At 49.5% G+C, this 18836-nt stretch overlaps 1 protein-coding gene and 1 long non-coding RNA gene across 2 annotated transcripts; one reads left to right on the forward strand and one right to left on the reverse strand.

The window, feature by feature from the left end:
• Positions 1–1443: 1443 nt before the first annotated feature.
• LOC117981534 (uncharacterized) lies at positions 1444–7330 on the reverse strand. Its single transcript, XR_004673115.3, has 2 exons — positions 7042–7330; positions 1444–1755 (listed from the first exon to the last, which is right to left on the reverse strand). It is a non-coding gene; the product is annotated as an uncharacterized LOC117981534 (long non-coding RNA).
• Positions 5555–8335, forward strand: PSCA (prostate stem cell antigen). The gene is made up of 3 exons (XM_003819485.6): positions 5555–5858; positions 6624–6731; positions 7259–8335. The coding sequence occupies exons 1-3, from the start codon at positions 5807–5809 to the stop codon at positions 7468–7470; spliced, it is 372 nt and encodes a 123-aa protein (XP_003819533.3). The 5' UTR covers positions 5555–5806; the 3' UTR covers positions 7471–8335.
• The last annotated feature ends 10501 nt before the right edge of the window (positions 8336–18836 follow it).

Genomic DNA, 18836 nt, shown 5'->3' on the forward strand with positions numbered 1-18836 from the left:
ATCTTCCTAATGAATAACGGCTGGGAATCGTTTCAGTCTAACCTCAGCAGAGCGCAGATCCCCTCATCTTCCTCATGCAGTGGTGGCCTTTCGTTAGCTTTACAAAGATGGCTGAGTTTTGGAAAAGGGCTGTTATGCCCAGAAATGACTAAGGGCAGTTTGGAGATTAACTGGCTGTCGGTTAGATCAGATCTCCTTCACCATCACCATTTTCTCACTGTTAAAACTTTTACAAAGGCAGTTTCCAGTGTCTCCTGGGGGCTGGCCCTGAGGACTCCCTTCCCCCAGCCATGCCCCAAGTTCGCAGAGCAGAGCCCCCAGACCATGCCTGGGCCACTGCACCAGCCTCCTTCTGCACTGGCTTCCCCATCTCCACCCACAGTCAGAGTGGCCTTTGACAGGGCCAGTCACTCCCCCTGCCCAAATAAGCCTGTGCACTCTGAATACAGCTCAGGTCCTCGCTGGGCCACAAGGCCACGCCGGAGCTAACCCCTCACTGTCCTCTCCGAAGCCCATGGGTCGTCCCCCGTGCCTGCTATTCCCTCTGCCTGGAGGTGGGCTTGTACCCGGCAGTGTCCTTTGCTCAGGTGCCGGAGGCCTCAGGTTGGGGCAGTCCCAGCCAGCCCTCCTTCTGGAGGTCTCTGGCTGACAGGCCTCTCACAGCAGGGGTGGCTGGGGGTGCTGGTGAGGCTGTGCCCAGCTGGAAGGGAAGGGTGTGCCTTGGGTCTCCTCCCCAGTCTGAGTTCACTCCAGGAAAGGGGAGTGGCAGGAGCAGAGGGTGCAGAGTGGTGGGGGTGGTTCTGAGGGTCATTGGAGGCCAAGGGGCCTGGCTGGTGGGGCAGGGGCTGGGGCAGTGCCCGTCTCCACCTTAGTGCCCAGGCAGGAGGGGAGCTGGTTTGGGGCAGGGCTCTGATGACACCTTTGTGAGAGCCAGGAAAAGGCACCTCCTCTGGGAACATAGGGCCCTGGGGGAGTTAGAGATGGGGAGGGCCTGTGGGCCCCAGCTGGGTGGGCTTGGGGGAAAACGCCTCTGAGGGGCTCCAAGCTGCGCAGCCCTCAGGACTTGGTGGCCCCAACACACCCACATTTACACACATGCTTTTGCTCACACAACACACAACCCGTGCACACACCCACACTCACTTGCATTTACACACATGCCACACACTCGCACATTTGATCCACATGCACAGACAAGCATCCTCTCTCACACTCTCACACACACTATGTGGCACACTCCCATGCCCACATAGTTGGCACATACAAACCCTCACAGTCACATATCACACACACACAGCTTGCAAGTCATGGCCTTAATTTCCAGAACCCAAATGGGGGCTTGGCACTGAGTGCCCCCAGCCACCCCATGTGCATCAGTGGGTTTTCCTCCTGATCTGCAAGGGCGTTTTTCCAAAGAAAAGATGCTACAAACTGACACCAGCGTGGCTTTGCAAGTGACATGCTATCTTTATTTTTTAAATTAATGCTGCATGAAATAAAAAAAATTACACACAGGGATGTGTTCCAGCATGGGACTGTGTGGGGCCCCAGAAGGTGGTGGTGGGACTCCCTGCAAGGTGAGTCGGCTCTCAGAAGCCCCAGGGCCTGGTCCGGCTGTCCTGGCCCCGGCCTCATGCCCTGCACTAGGTGGAAGACAGGATCTCCAGGGAACCCGGCTGCTTTGGGCCCATGGCAGTGGGGTGGGTGGGCAGAAGGCCAAGAGCAAACAGGAAAATCTGGAGTCCCTGGAGGCAACTGGCAGAGAAGAGGAAGGAGGCCAAGGGTGAGTCACACTGAAGCCACACTAACTGTTGTTATTGCACATGATTCTGTGGGGCAGGAATTTGAGCATGCTAGAGTCAGATGTTTCACAGCAGAGGACGCTTAGTCACGGGGCATACCAGGCACATGGTGGGACTGGAACCCAGGGCCGCTGGATGGGGGTTCCCAAGGCAGGGTCTCCTGGGACAGGAAGGCTCGCTCCATCCCTGGTGTGACTGCTTACCCCCTCAGGGACATGGGATCACGTGGCCTCCCAGGACTTGGGTGGTGCTGGTGGGGAGTGGAGATTGGCATGGAACTGGGGTCGGAACTGGGGCCTGATCCCCAAGATGCATGGGGCTCCCCCAGGTGCTCCTACCATTACTCAGGGAACCTTGGGCCTCTTCTCAAAGACCAAGTCCATTCTGGCACTGGGGAGGGATCAGAAAGAGAGGAAGAGAAGGAAGACAATACACTAGTGTGTGATCACCCAGGGGGTTCATTTTGACCCCTGGCAAGATACAGCCGATGATATTATCAAGACAAGGGAATAGCAATAGAGAAAGAGTTTAATTCACACAGAGCCAGCTGACCGGGAGACTGGAGTTTTATTATCACTCACATCAGCCTCTCAGCCCCTGTCCACCAGATGAGGATCTGCAGGAAGCCATGCCCCTTGTGGCAGAACTTCCCAGAAAGGAGAACTGCCAGAAGATCCAGGCTCAGTTTAGGCTCAGAGGCTGCATTCAGTGTATAGCCAAAGTGTGAATGACAGGGGACAGGGATTCGCCTGTGACCAGGGTCAAAAATCAGAGGGTGACCACAGTCAGGGTTCATTCTGTGACCAGGATCAGGGCTCAGCCAGTGGCCAGGGCCAGGGCTCAGGGTGTGACTAGTCTTAGGACTCAGGGTGGGGCTGTAACCAGGGCTCGTTAGGTAACCAGGATTAGAGTTCAGACTGACCACAGTGAGGGCTCAGTTTTGGGGTGAGGTCAGAACCCAACCTGTGGTCAGGGGTGGGGCTCTAGGAATGTCACAGCCATGGTCTTCCGTATAGGAGCCGTGACCACGGGGCCATCCTCAGACCAGCCACACCCTCAGTGCGCGGATGTTGGGGCTGCGGATTCTGTGGTGGGGATCCTGTGTGTTGCCCCCTCCTTGGCCTGCACCCACTAGAGGCCAGCAGCACCCCTGAGCTGGAATAAGCAGAGATGCCTCCAGACATCACCAAACATTCCCTGGGGGTGCAGAGTCACCCACGTGAGAACCACTGCCTTACAGCAATCACTGTGTATCAAATCAGATCAACAAACAGTTACACACCTATAAATATTTGAGGACGGAAAGTTCCAGGCTGGCACCTTGAACACAGAGACAGATAAGAAAACGTCTTGTGCGGGAGTGGCCAGAGCCCCGGCGAGCTGGGGCGGGGGCGGAGGGAGGATGGGACAGGGGCTGTCAGCCACACACGGAAGCAGTTCATGACTGTATGAGGCCCCTTGTCCTGAGCTTACAGGACATGGGCTGGAGGGCGTGTCCAGAGGGAAAGTTCTGGGTGGGCAGAGTGGGCAAGCAAGGAGTCTGGGGGAGGCTGCAGTCACCCTGCATGGCCTCCAGTAAGTTCCTGTCCCTCTTGGGCTCAGGCTCCTCACTTGCCAGAGAAGAGACAATTTCCATGGAAAAGAGCCCAACCCAGTGGGTTCCAGGGAGGCAGGCAGGAGAGACCTCAGAAGGACAGGGGCTGACCTGGAGCCCCGGGGGAAGCCCAAAGGCAGATTCCTGGTGCCACTGAGTCCCAGGGAGGTCGGGTCTCGCATCGTCCCTGCCCCCATCAGTAGTGTCACCTTGATCCCAGACTCAAGGTGAGACAGTGGGAAGCTGATGTCCCCTGAACACCCCAGAAACATCTACCAGCCTTCCTGGACGGTGCAGGCCTTCCTGGACGGTGCAGGCCTTCCTGGATGGTGCAGGCCTGCTGGGAGAGGGGCCGATTCCCCAAGACTTTTCCTGACTGCAACATCCTCACCACCCCCTAAAATGTGCCAGAGCCTTTTCAGGGGCAAAATCGAGGAGAGGAGGTAACAATGAAGGCCGGACAACCATCAGCGGGGACGAGAGAGCGTCAGGGGAGAAGGGGCCGGTCTCCCTCCAGACACACACTCGGCAGCAGGCAGGGCCACGGACCACAGTGGACCTACCAGCTTCCGGCAGGAACAACAGCATACCCAAGAGGGTTGCCAGGCAGAGTTATCTAACTCAGGGTCCATGTACAAAGGCAGGGGTCAGGTTGAAGGAGACAGCAGCGGCCACAAGTCCCCCTCAAAGCCAGCCAGCAGCAGGAAGCCACCAGCCCCTCGGGCTTGCAGGGATGAGGGGGAGAGCACAGTGACCAGAGGCTGGCCAGAACCCGGGGGACGGGAGAAGCCTGGCTGACGGGACCTGGGCCTTCTCTAGAGGGCCATAGCCACTGCCACCACCGCCCAGCTGGCTGGCAGGAGAGCCTAGGCCTGTACTAGAGGACCATAGCTACTGCCACCAACACTTAGCTGGCTGGCAGGAGAGCCTGGGCCTTCTCTAGAGGGCCACAGTCACTTCCACCACCGCCCAGCTGGCTGGCATGAGAGCTGGCCTGAACTTGCCTCTTCCACTCTCTCATCTCCTGCCTGTGGGAGCTGGACCAGCCTCTCAGGACATGGAGCAGGACGGAGAGGGGATCTGGGGCAGACAGAGGCCATACAGCCCTGGGCCTAGCCCCTGCCTCCTGCTACTGCAGAGGCTGCTAAAAGCTGCACTTCCCCGACTCGTTTGCAGCTAAAGTTCCAAGCTGAGGGGTCACTCAAGGTCCTGAGGGTAAAGCACCTAGCCCAGGGCTCAGCCCACACTGAATGCCCCATAAATGAAGGCCCATCCAACAGGGTCTCCTCCCCAGGGAGGCTGTCCCCTGTGTCAACAAAGAGCCAAACTCTGTAAAATATTTGAAGACATTTATTCTGAGCCAAATATGAGGGATCATGACCTGTGACACAGCCCCCAGGAGACCCTGAGAACATGTGCCCAAGGTGGTCAGTGCACAGCTTGATGTTACCCATTTTAGGGAGACATGAGACATCAATCAAATATATTGAAGATATACATGGGTTTAGTCCAGAAAGGTGGGCAACTGGAACTGGGGGCTTCCAGGTTATAGGTGAATTTAAACATCTTCTGGTTGGCAATCGGTTGCAAGAGTTATCAATAGAAAGGAATGTCTGGGTTATACGGGGTTGTGGAGACCAGGGCTTTATCATCAGATGAAGCCTCCAGGTAGCAGGCTTCCGAGACAATAGATGGTAAATGTTTCTCATCAGACTGAAGGCCTGTGTTGATGTTAACGCTGGCTGTTCCAGAGTTCTGAAGGGAGGAGGGATAATGAGGCTATCCAACCCTTTGCTGTCATGGCCTGAACTAGTTTTTCAGGTTAACTTCAGAAAGCCCTTGCCAAGAGGAGGGTTCCACTCAGATGGCTGGGGGGCCTTAGAATGTTACTTTTGGTTTACACCGGAACAGCGCCTGCCCCTGTCCTTTGCAGCACCTGCTAATGATCTGTCAGTGACACTGTGACCAAGGCTCATCACCCTGCCGGCCGTGGGCCCCAGAGGGCGGCACAGCTTCTATAGGAGCACGGGGCCCAGGGAGGAGCCCTCATCCTTGGCTGGAAGGCCGAGGCCTGGAGGAGTCTGGAGAAAGGGTCTCCCTTGTCTGGCCTTGCACTGTGAGGTGGGGGAGGTGGGAAAGGCATAATCTGGGTCTTGAGGATGTTTCAGCCCTCAGCCTGGGGTGGCTGAGATATGGCCCTGGGTAGGCTCTGTCCTCCAGAGGTGGAAAGAAGGACAAAGGGAGAGGGAGGTGCAGGTCGCTCAGGGAGGAGACTCGGACCTGCCCAGCCCCGGGGCCCTCACTGGCTCCAGGAAACCCGCTGGTGTTGACTGTGGGCAGTCCAGCCTCTCCCCATTTGAGGCCATATAAAGTGACCTGAGGCCCTCTCCACCACAGCCCACCAGTGACCATGAAGGCTGTGCTGCTTGCCCTGTTGATGGCAGGCTTGGCCCTGCAGCCAGGTGAGGCCTTGGCTGGCCCCCAGCAGGGAAGGGAGCAGGGGTGAGCCGGGGGGGGGCCAGAGTAATACCTGCAGGGCACACGGAGAGGAGGGGGAGGAAGGAGGAAGGGAGAGGAAGGGGGTGAGGCTCTCGCCCTAGCCTCCGCTCCTCCAGGGCAGCTCTTGGCACGACCAGGCAGCGACCTGTTCCCTGCCGTCCCCTGTGACCGGGGCTTGCAGGGGCAGCACGGAGTCACTCTCCTTCACCACCGTGGGGCAGGGCCTGGCTCCTAGGGGGCAGGTAGACAGACTGACAGAGGGATGGGTAGAGATGCTGATGAGGAGCTGGGAGACATGGGACAGGAAGCCTCAGGCTAAGAAGTGCTTTTGGGGGCACAAGGGGGAGGTGCTGGGGGTGTCCTGCGAGGACCCGGGGGTCTACATCCGGCCCAGTCCCAGCACTGCAGCTTCCGAGGGTCCCAGGGAGCTGCTCTGCTTGAGGTGGGACCCTCCCGACCCAGGGTCCCGGGGTCAGTCACCCCCACAGCCGCAGCTTCCTCTTCTGAAACACACGGTCACAAAAGCAGCCACCGAGGGACTAAACAGGGCAACATTTCGGAGGCACCGAGGAGGGGGCCGTGAAGATGGGGAGGAGACATTGAGGGTGACAAGAGGGCGCCGAGGACTTCCTCAGGCCACCGCCATGGAGGCCCACCTGCCCGGGAGCCCCCATTCCTGGGGAGAGCTATGAGGCAGCCTCTGAGGCCCCTCCCGCTCCACCCCACAGGCACTGCCCTGCTGTGCTACTCCTGCAAAGCCCAGGTGAGCAACGAGGACTGCCTGCAGGTGGAGAACTGCACCCAGCTGGGGGAGCAGTGCTGGACCGCGCGCATCCGTGAGTGGGGGGACGACAGCCGCCAGGCCTAGGTCTCTGCCACTGAACTATTCATCTTTCTGGCCATCTGTCCGCATCTATGTGCTGTTTTCCTTCCACCTGTCCCCGACCCGTCCCGCACCTGCACCCCCAACAATCACCCAGCATCTGTCCTTCCAGCCATCCTCCTCCATCTGCCGCTCCTCCACCCGTCTGTCCCTCTCCATCCTCCATCTTCCACTCCTCCACCCGTCTGTCCCTCCCCATCCTCCATCTTCCACTCCTCCACCCGTCTGTCCCTCCCCATCCCTGAGCTTGCTCACTCACTCACCCCATTTCTGATGCTCAGCGGGTGGTCCACCTGCCTTGGACATCTGGATAGGGCTGAGACCAGGGCCGAGACCAGGCCCTCGCACTGCTTGCAATCCTGAGGCCAGCCCAGGGGGACTCTAGAGCATTAGGCAGGGTGGGGACAGGAGGAGGCCTGGGGCAGGTCAGGCGGGTGAGCACACAGGGCAGCCCCATCCCCGGATCCCGCTGCTCCCCAGGCGCAGTTGGCCTCCTGACCGTCATCAGCAAAGGCTGCAGCTTGAACTGCGTGGATGACTCACAGGACTACTACGTGGGCAAGAAGAACATCACGTGCTGTGACACCGACTTGTGCAACGCCAGCGGGGCCCATGCCCTGCAGCCGGCTGCCGCCATCCTTGCGCTGCTCCCTGCACTCGGCCTGCTGCTCTGGGGACCCGGCCAGCTATAGGCTCTGGGGGGCCCCGCTGCAGCCCACACTGGGTGTGGTGCCCCAGGCCTCTGTGCCACTCCTCACACACCCGGCCCAGTGGGAGCCTGTCCTGGTTCCTGAGGCACATCCTAACACAAATCTGACCATGTATGTCTGCACCCCTGTCCCCCACCCTGACCCTCCCATGGCCCTCTCCAGGACTCCCACCCGGCAGATCGGCTCTAGTGACACAGATCTGCCTGCAGATGGCCCCTCCAACCCTCTCTGCTGCTGTTTCCATGGCCCAGCATTCTCCACCCTTAACCCTGTGCTCAGGCACCTCTTCCCCCAGGAAGCCTTCCCTGCCCACCCCATCTATGACTTGAGCCAGGTCTGGTCCATGGTGTCCCCCGCACCCAGCAGGGGACAGGCACTCAGGAGGGCCCGGTAAAGGCTGAGATGAAGTGGACTGAGTAGAACTGGAGGACAGGAGTCGACGTGAGTTCCTGGGAGTCTCCAGAGATGGGGCCTGGAGGCCTGGAGGAAGAGGCCAGGCCTCACATTCGTGGGGCTCCCTGAATGGCAGCCTCAGCACAGCGTAGGCCCTTAATAAACACCTGTTGGATAAGCCAGAGAGACCCTCTGTCCTTGCACACCCCAGGCGGGCACCGGATCCAGGGCTGTGTCTGGACCAGGGCCCTGGTCACGTGGGCTGCAGCCTCCGCCCTGACGGGAGCAAAGCTTGGCCCCTCAAAGGAGGACGCCCCTGCAGAGGGTGGGAGGGCAGTTCCCAGGACTTGCACTTGCTGTGCTGCCTGGAGCATGTGGCCAGACCTCTCTGAGCCTTGCGACTCATCTATGACCCCTCCTTGCTGGGAGGATGGACCCAGAAAGTTCACAGGAAGGAGAGCGTTCCGGGGGGAGGGACTGCTACCATTCAAGCTCCTACCCATCCCCTTGGCCTGATTTGAGCACCCCCATTTTTCAAAATTTGTTTTAGAGCTGCACACCCACCATACAGCATTCAAACACTACAGCAGGGTCCCCGGTGACAGGTGGCCTCCCCCAACCCTGAACCCCAGCGCCTTCCCTCTCTGGGGTGCCCATTACACCTCCAGAGGCTTCTTTCTGGGAGAATCTGTGCCCCGTGAGCATCCCCAGGCCCCTGAGTGGGAGGACACCATCCACACTTGCCTTCTGCGCTCAGGGGAAGCCTTTTGCACACAGCCTGCTTCCCGCCCTAGGGCTAGGGGTGCAGCCTGTGACCTGGGTGGGGACCTGCTCAGGGTGAGGCCTCCAAGGGTGATAGGGGTGGGGCTCGGGGGGCGGTTTCAGAGAAGAGGAGACAGAGGCTCAGGAAAGGGAACGGGTCTGTTGCCCATATCCCATACCGAGCCAGGATTGGAACCCTGGCCTGGAGCTCTGGGGGTGGGTCATGGAGCAAACAGTGGGCAGAGCTGTGCTGGAAAGAGCGAGGCCTCCCGTCTGACATGTGACTTCACGGGGAGACCTCCCTCCTGAACACTGGGGGCCCAGGGTGGCATTGTCAGCAGGGTGCTGCTCCCCAGGCCAGCATCTGAGTGACCCTGGGCACTGGTCACACCCTCCCCGCCTCGCCTACACTCAGCCCAGCCTGCCCGGCTTCCATGGTGAGCTCTGGGCTTCAGCCTGCCCAATACCTACCCACCCTCCCAGGCCCAAGGCAAACTCAGACCTGCCTTGGCCCAGGGCCTGAGTCCAGAGTTGAGGGCTAGGCCGTTGTTTTCTGCGAGGGCCCTGCAGACCTGGGAGCCCGCACAGAACTCTGCACCCCTCAGGACTCAGGTGCAGGAACTGGGGCCTGAGGCTTAGGCAGGTGCTTCTGGCCACACTGTGTCTCCTGAAGCTGCCGGCCCGGGCTTGCTGACCTGCTTTGGGGAGCATCAAGGACGCTGGGTGAGGGAGGCTGGTGCCCTGCCCGGCTCCATCCACTTAGCACACAGTTATCAAACCCTTGGTATGGTATGTTCCACTGCTGTTTCAGTTGCTCCTGGTCACCCTGGTGATAAAAACTGGGAGAAAAAAAGTAAAGCAAGGAAAAAGGATCCAGAATGCTGAGATGGCCAGGGAGGGGCTCTGGAGGCCTGCAGTGCAGAGGCAGGTGCCTCAGTGATAAGAGCGGCTGTCCTCACTGAACAGGACTCAGCCCACTCCAGTGCCCACACAGCAGCCCCTACCCCCTGGTGGAAGGGGGTCCTTCTCCCTGGGGCTTAGGTTCAGAGACACAAGGCAGCGTGCTCCAGGGCTAGGGCCCATCCACATCAGGCTGGGGGTGTCCAGGACAGAGCAAGACAGGACCCTCACACCCTGTTCCCCAGACTTCCTCGCATTGGAATGCCTTGGACCAGGTGAGGAGAAGAAGGGCAAGGATGCAGGAGGCCTCTCTGGACTCTCGATGCCAGGGCCAGCCTGAAACCTGTGGCCCCCTTTGACCTCCTGAGCTGTCCCTCAGGTCACGGGGCCTCTGAGCTAAGGGCCTCTGAGGATGCCCCACCCTGCCCCTCCCTCACACCATGAGGATGGGGCAGGAGCCTCCTCTGGCCACATGGCACGTGGGGGACAGAGGTCCTCCCCGTCCTGCTGCCTCCTCAAAGGACAGACGGCTGACCTCTCCGAGGGCAAGGACCAGCCAGGGAGGGCCACCTGCACCAACAGTGCAGGTTGCAGCCCTGGTGCACTCAGGCTCCAGAGGTTGCCTATTCACTCAGGGCCCCATGGCTCCATCTGGACTAGAACCTACACCTCCCTGTCTTCCCACTTCGCCTCATCTTTAGAAATGATAGAAAAGCAAAAAAGAAAAAAGTGCAGAACTCAAATCCCTAAACCCTAGCATAATATCTGCCAGCATTTCATAGCCGTTGGGACGTTTCCTATTGTAATCTAGAAGACACAAAGTTTACCAAGAAGATAAACAAGCAAGGACTAACAATTAGTAATAACAAGATAGCTAACAGAGGTCCTAGGAAGGGCAGAAGCAAGTGAGACTCAGGAGGGTGCTTCTAATGGTTGACCAGATATAATTGAGATCAGAGCCTTGGTTATATTTATGCAACCGGGCAGCTTGCTCATATATTTTACGCGCATTTTCTTCTATTTGACCTGAGGTGTTTACATAAATGCGACAGGTTTTATTGATTATAGTGCACATTTTCCTTTGTTCAAGCAATAATTAATCTCATGCTAATCTATCATCCATTATTATATCTGCAAAGGAATCAAGGGAGAGTTTTAATGTATCTAAAGTGTCTCCTGTTTTATGAGACAGTGGGTAGAATGAAGAAGTAAAGTTTTGAAGAGTTGCCTCATGATAGGAAAATTTTCCCCATGGGGTCGGTAAGCCAATGGCAGCCTCAACCCCAGCCAATATAAGGCGAATTGCCCGCTTAGCTCTCAGGTAAGTGATGTTATATAATTGTATATTATAGGGCTTTGCCTGTCTTATTATACATTGACCCCAAACCAAATGTTATTGATACACTGGTAACCATTGGGTTCATGATCCCAAATGAGAGACAAGTTATTTATACCTGATTGAATAGGTGACCACATGGCCATAGGTATCTATTGGGGGTGCAAACCTGTATGGGATGGGAGTTATTAAGGAGGCTGAGTAGGAGGCACTAAGGATGTTAGTTATCTGTTTATTTCTTTTTTTTTTTTTTTTGAGATGGAGTCTCACTCTGTCACCCAGGCTGGAGTGCAGTGGTGCTATCTTGGCTCGCTGTAAGCTCCGCCTCCTGGGTTCATGCCATTCTCCTGCCTCAGCCTCCCAAGTAGCTGGGACTACAGGTGCGCACCACTGCGCCCGGCTAATTTTTTGTATTTTTAGTAGAGACGGGGTTTCACCATGGTCTCAATCTCCTGAACTCGTGATCTGCCCACCTCGGCCTCCCAAAGTGCTGGGATTACAGGCGTGAGTCTGCGCCTGGCCCCATTATCTGTTTATTTCTAAAACAACAGCTTTAGGTATTATAAGGGCTCACAAGTGTAGGCCATGGTGTCCTTCTCAGGTGCCTGTGGGGACTCATAAGAAACGGGCTTAATCTTGGACAGGTGCACAAGAAGCCAAGTAAATTTGTTTTTCAAAATTTTATTTAAAAATTATAAAATTTTAATCTTGATCATAAGATCCAACTTCCATAAGCCTTTCATAACCTTTACAATCTTTATATAGGAGACAGTTAATACTTCAAGAAAACCTTGTTAATTTGACTCAGGGGCCCATATGCTGGTCTTGCTTCAGTGTGCCTTCAACATTAATGATTAATTTATAGAGAAATTGAACTTATTTTATCTTTAAAATCAGCCCTTACAATCTCACGCACCCACCTCTACCGAGGTAGTCCATGGGCCTTGAGGAGTTGAATAGCTTTAATTTCTGTCCCTGTGTTTCAGGAATGCAGTTGATTTTGATTGGCATCTTCTACTGGGCCCAAAGATGGGGCTTTAATTGCTGTCAATCTTTAAAAATTGAGCAGGACTTGGTGTCCTTTTCAGACCCAGCAGTCAAAGCCCTGTAACTCAATGTCACAAGAACTTTAAAAGCACATACAGGAAGATACACAAATGTAATAACTTTAATTTAAAAAATTAAATATCGGCCTGGTGTGGTGGCTCATGCCTGTAATCCCAGTACTTTGGGAAGCCAAGGGGGGACGGATCATGAGGTCAGGAGTTCAAGGCCAGCCTGGCCAATATGGTGAAACCCCATCTCTACTAATAATACAAAAATTAGCTAGGCATGGTGGCGTGCACCTGTAGTCCCAGCTACTCAGGAGGCTGAGGCAAAAGAATCGCTTGAACCCAGGAGGTGGAGGTTGAAGTGAGCCGAGATTGCGCCACTGCCCTCTAGCCTGGGCAACAGAGTGAGGCTCTGTCTCAAAAAAAAAAATTATCCTTTTCCTAAGCAAACCAAATTTAACAATAATGGCATAGGAATTATTTCAATAAAATGTTAAATCTGTTAGGTCATTTACCAAAAGGCAAAAGAAAAGACCTTCTGCAGTGCACAGAATATTATGTTGGAAGAAAACATTTCCTTAGACCTTTAGGAAAACGTGCCTTTTAAAACGGGAGAAAAAGCCAAAAAATGGTGAGATGCAATAAAAGCTGAATTTTCAGTAAAAAAAATTAAAATCTGTTATAATTTATTAAGAGTAATCAACCCCTTAAGAGAATTTCATTGTTCTAACCAATAATTTAGTGCATAAGTGTTTTTTTTTACATCAAGCCCAATCTCTAGGAAGAGCAATATAATTTCCCATTACTTATAAACAACTTGATCATATACAAATTTTTGTTTTTTTTTTTTTAAAAATCCTCTTACTATGACTTATACAGACCATTCATCACATGCCTGGACTTTGTCTTTTGTCCTGAACATGCTCTTTCTTAATCAGTCATTTTATTTTAGGACTAAACTTACCATACAAGATTCTTGCTCATACAAAATTATTTCTCTTTAAGCTTTCTTAACACAAAAAATACCTCTTTATTTTTATAACTTTCTTTACATCCCTCTTATTTTCTGGTTCTTTTACCTTGTTTTATATATAACCTTTAAATAAGCTTTAAATTAGATAAAACTTGTTCACCTTTTTTTAAAAAGGACACACCTTTTTTTTTTTTTTAGCAAGAATGTTTTCCTACAATATACTTTCATTGGAAAATACCTAAATAGTGAAATATCTATTATTCAATATAACTTTCTATTCTAAATTATGACAAATTTGTCTACAAGTATGTATCACATTACATTTACCTAATTACCTTGTTTACCTAGATTGTTTATGAAAACTGTGATAGTCATGATTTAAAGTTATGAAACCATCATTGCAAAATTATAACTGAGATAAGGAAAAAAGATTTGACTAACTAACTCCAACTTGCTTCTAACCTCCAGGCTGTCCTTGTTCATTCCTGGACTTTGGGAGGAACTTAGTTTATAGTTTAGCTTTGAAACAAACACTATAACAGTCCTTTCCGAAAACAAACTTCCTTACTGCCTGTGCACTAGACTGCCTAAAGCCACAGAATTAGAAGTTATGATAATCTTACTAAATTCAAAATGCAACTATATTCATTAAATCAATATCAATGACTTATTTATTAAAGATTACACAAGCAAATATCATTATGTTTTGGGCCGGGTTTATAGTTTTGTAAACCCTCTGCCAAATTTTGACAACTTATACTATTTGGCAGGGGTAAGTATGAAATTGCTTGATTAATAATTGCAAACAAAAATGTATGCTGACATTTCTAATATTACTTTACCAATAATTTTAAAGCGAGCTCATTTATTAATAATTTTACTTAAGTTATGCAAACTTGAAAAAGCATTTGACTAGTCTTTCCTTTTTTCCTGATAAAGTATTTATGTATTAAGTATAAATCATTGATATTGATTTAATGAATATAGCTGCTTTTTGAATTATTTCACTTTGAGCCAATTAATTAGAGCTCTTTTATATATTTTTCATAGTGAAACATTGTGTACACAACACATAAATACAGACATATTAGGCATGCTGATAAAAGTACATCTTATAGATTCATAAAAACCTTTTTTTTCATATCTTAGACTTTCAGATTCTTGATAACCTGTTTCAGAACCCTAGACAGTTGTCAGCTAAATAGCCTTAAATCTGCATATCAGGTGAAAGTCAAATAGCAAAATTTACATTATCAGGTACACAGAGAAAATGTCTGGTGGTGCTAGAGAAAGATTAAAGATGGATGCCAACTCAATAATAAAATTACAGAAATTTATTGTTGGATTATATAGGAAGACTGATTTTATTTAGATAGAGACTACCTGTCTTTCTTTTTTTAACCTGATATCTGAGCTCTGGGTAGAGCCCACACTGAATCCTGGGTCTCCAAAAAGGGTGAATTATTATGAGGCTAGACAACGTGATGCTTTTACAGTGCACTTAAAAAATAGTTTTAAACAAAGGCATTTTTAAGTGTCTAAACTACACTCTTCCTTAAAAACCCCAGAGTAGCCTCTGTGCAGTATCTATTTTAGTCAAACAATCAGGTAATAAGAGAATTCAGTCAACTGAGAAGAAAAACACTTTTGCTAAAAAAAAAAGGCAAGGTCCTAGAGGAGAAAAACAATGAAAAAACAAACACATGAAGACCTTTCAAAGACAAACATACACATATGCGTGCACGCACACACACACACACACACACACACACACACACGTACATCTTGGATGTTAGCCTTTTAATTAAACTGACTTTTAACCATTGAGCTCTTTTTAAAATAATCCATTTAAATTTCATTACCGTATTTTAGTCAGAAAAAATTGCTGCTATTTCAGAGGTACCAAGTATCAAACCAGAAAGGGCTTGATTTAGGAACCAAACCCACCAAACCCAGGCTCTCATGGTGAAAAGAAAGCAGAGCCTTAGTTATGGAACTGCAGCATGGGGCAACTGCCATTGTTTCAGTTTGGCCTGGCTAGCAAAAAAGCGGCCTTGTTCTGTAAATAAAACCCCTTTAGTAGTCAAAATCAAAAATCTTTCCTTTTTTTCTCCTTTTGCTGGCTGTTTTTCTCCCCCAACCATACCACCTTTTGTGTGTGTGTGTGTGTGGAGGGGAGGCGGGGGGTGGAATTTAGTCACTTCAGAGGCCTTGCTCCCCATAATTTGGAACTTCCCTTCAGATTTGATCAAGTTGGATAGAGTTGATTAAACCCAATGGGCAAAAGACTGAAACAACAAGAGAAACAGTAGGAAAAACAGAAACAAACAAACACCAAAAAAAAAACCACTTAAGCAAAACAAACAGTGGCACAACTTATATGATCACTGAACACTCTAATGGTAAAAAGAAATTAAGACCAGCTGGTTGTTAACTTTAACTTTAGCCAAGACAAACCCCAATTCAGTTACTTACCCAGGGATGGGTCTCAGGCTGAAGACTGCTCCCCACCATCCTAGAAGCAGGAAAAATCTCATCTTCCCTGTTGGAAGTGAGCTCAAACTCCATAAAGGAGTTACCTGCCTTCCATTATCACGGAAGCAGGAAAACTTCCCTTCCTTGTTGGAAGAAAGTAAAACTCCAAAATAAAGGAGTTGTACACCAAAATAAACTTTAGATCTTGACCAAATTTTGGGAGAGCAGGGATTCTCTGGAGGGGCAGCTCGCAGACCTCAGCAAATTGTCCTATTGATTTGAGCAATAAATTAGTTCATGATGGTACCAAGCATCAATACAAGATTTGTCAAAGCTCAGGGGCACCTCCACTCAGAATCCCCCCGTGGTTACCAAATATGAACCCAGAAAATTTGAGACAGGTCCCAGTTAATTTAGAAAGTTTAATTTGTCAAGGTTGAGGACACACGCCCATGACACAGACTTAGGAGGTCCTGATGACATATGCCCAAGGTGGTCAGAGCACAGTTTGGTTTTCTGCATTTTAGGGAGTCATGCTGGTTCCGTCTGGAAAGGTGAGACAACTCAAAGCAGGGAGGGGGTTTCTGGGTCACAGGCAGGTGAGAGACAAACAGTGCATTCTTTTGAGTTTCTGATTAGCCTTTCCAAAGGAGGTAATCAGATATGCATTTATCTCAGTGAGCAGAGGGATGACTATGAATACAAGCAGAGGGATGACTATGAGGCAGGTTTGCCCTGAGAAGTTCCCAGCTTGAATTTTCCCTCTACCTTAGTGATTCTGGGGGCCCAAGATATTTTCCTTCCACATAGACATAGAACAAATTATATTATTTCAGATAAAGGCAAAATTATGAAATGAATCATAATGTTTTGGAATACAGGCCTGTCCTTGTGTCTCATGAAAGCAGTTTACGTTGTCCCCTTTGCCCAGGTCTAAAGATGAGCCTTCAGTTAACTTGAGTTTTTGTCAGATACTGGTAGGAGTCAGTGCCATCTTTAGATATGTGTGTCCAGGAGTCAAAGCCCTACAACAGGTTATTAACTAAGCACAAGGATTGGTTAATAACTCCTGATAAGGACAGCTTCAAGGGGGCTGAAGGAATCCTTTAACTGATTTTCTTCCAATATATAATTATCAGGCTGGAGGTGGTGATACTGGACTTCATGGTCTGACAGAAAGTTCTAGAAAGAGTCTATGACCTTGCAGAGATTAATTTCTATAGGTTTAATAAGCCCCAGCAATAAGACTAAATCAGAGACTAAATTTAAGATTTTGATTTTGAGGATATTTCTCTAAGATGTTAAAAGGCTCAAAACATTTTATTAACATAAAATCACAGGTCATTGTAATAGTTATACACTTAACCAAGAGTAATAATCATAAAGACTTTAACAAGCAATAGAGAAAGTCACATGGAGGTAAAAACCTTAACCCTTTTAACTTTCAGTTTTTTTGCAATCATAAAGCTAATAAAGACAGTATAGGAATTATCTTGAAAAAAACATAAAATCTTGTTTTTTTTTTAAGCCAGCTAATAAAAAGGCAGGGAAAACCTTCTGCAGTGAGACTGCTTCTCCTTACGGGAAACCCATTTAGATAACCTGGAAGACAAACTTGAGGAAAGAAGTGCTTGAATGCACAGGAACAGTGTTTAAGGTTATGAGCATATGTGACTCTTAGGAACAGCATGAGAAGTTTTCTGATTACACTGAAAATTTAGACACAGCAAGAAAAGCCAAGAATATAAAATCAAGTTATACTAGAAGAAAACATTGCTTTTCTAGACCTTCAAGATAAAACATTTTAGCATCAGGCCATTGCAACAGTTAAAACTGGAGGAAAAAAGGGGTGCAGGAGCTGACCAAAAATGCTGAAGGAGAGGGTCATCTTCTCAGGCCTGCTCAAGGGGGAAAAAGCTGAAAGCAGTGAGACAGAAAAAATGGAATGTCTAAAATATGGATCTGAGAAGTTTAGAAGAGAAATGGGGTATAAAATTGAAAGTAAAATTTCTTGTAACTTCATTCACAGCAAATCAGTACCTAAAGAAAACTTTGTTTTAACATAGGCGACCAATTTTTAGAAAGACTGTTATAAATGGCTTCCTTTCAATTATAACCAACTTAATCATATACAAAATTCCTTTCATAAATTCCCCTTCACGAACTTTATCCCAGTGTACACAGACCATCTTAGACGTGCTTGGACTTTCTGCCTTGCCCTAACCTTCTCTCTTTCCTAAATAATCATTTAGTCATTATTAATGACTAATAACTAATAATAATAGTCATATTAATGGCTAATGACTAATAATCATTAGTCATTTTACTTTAGGACAAAAATTTACCACACAAGATCCTTTTTCATACATTATTTGCTATTCTTTATAACCTTCCTTACCAAAAATACATCTTCATATCCATAACTTTTATTCACATCTCTCGCTCCCCTACTTACTGGCTCCTTTCTACCTTGCTTCATAAGTAACTATTTTCAAGTTCATCATTTGAATTGACCTTTAGATAACTTCTGAATTAGACAAAATTATTTTTCTTCTCAATAAGACTAGTTCCTGCGAGGCTTTTGGCCTCCAATGCTGCCCAGAGACATGCTGAATTAAATAACCCAAAGAAAGAAAATCACCAGGAGAAGGAAAATGGCAGGCGTAAACTTCAGAGCATGCAAGCTCAGGATGACGGGCATCACTAGTGAGGCACAGACAGCAAATATGCAGCCAATGAAGGGGACGCGGGAGACCCAGCAGGACATGCTGGCAAATATCCCTCTGAGTCTCAAATGGGCTCTCCATTGGGGTGGCACTGCAGCCCTGGGACCCAAAAGGCTGAAGAGCCCCATGCAACAGGATGGTGGCTGACCTGGAGGATCCCCGGCTCCAGGCTCCCCAGCAGACAGAACCCAAAGGATCCCACACCTCTGGGTGAGGTCCACTAACCCCTAGTCCCTAGGGGAACATAAAGGAGCATGAGCATCCCTGTGTGTCCCAAGGCTTGGAAGGCTGAGCACATTGCATACAGAAAACCAGAGCGGGAAGGGAAGGGAAGGGACAGCTAAGCGCACTTGCTCATCCGTGAGTGGGAAAACTGAGGAAGCAAGAGATCCTGCACTGTTTGCCAGATGTTAGCACTTTATAGATAAGACCCTTCCACAATTCTAGAAACATGTTTCCCACAGCATAAACTTTTCTTAATTGGAAATGACCCAGACATCCAACACGCAATCCAAGGAAAGCTGTGGACCAAAGTTTTGGTAAAGTAGTCTTTAAGGAAGTTTGGTTTTAAAAAAAAAAAAAAAAACCTTTTCATCATTTTTTTCTTCAGTTTTAAATGAGTTTTTAATGTATACATTTTAGCCAGAACTGGCTGAACTGTACAAGAAAAGACAATCTCCAGGTAGCCTTGAATTAGTAATACCAAAAACAGTGAGTCTCACCTCAACACC

The sequence above is a fragment of the Pan paniscus genome, chromosome 7 (genome assembly GCF_029289425.2).
Source record: "Pan paniscus chromosome 7, NHGRI_mPanPan1-v2.0_pri, whole genome shotgun sequence".
Taxonomy (NCBI): Eukaryota; Metazoa; Chordata; class Mammalia; order Primates; family Hominidae; genus Pan; species Pan paniscus.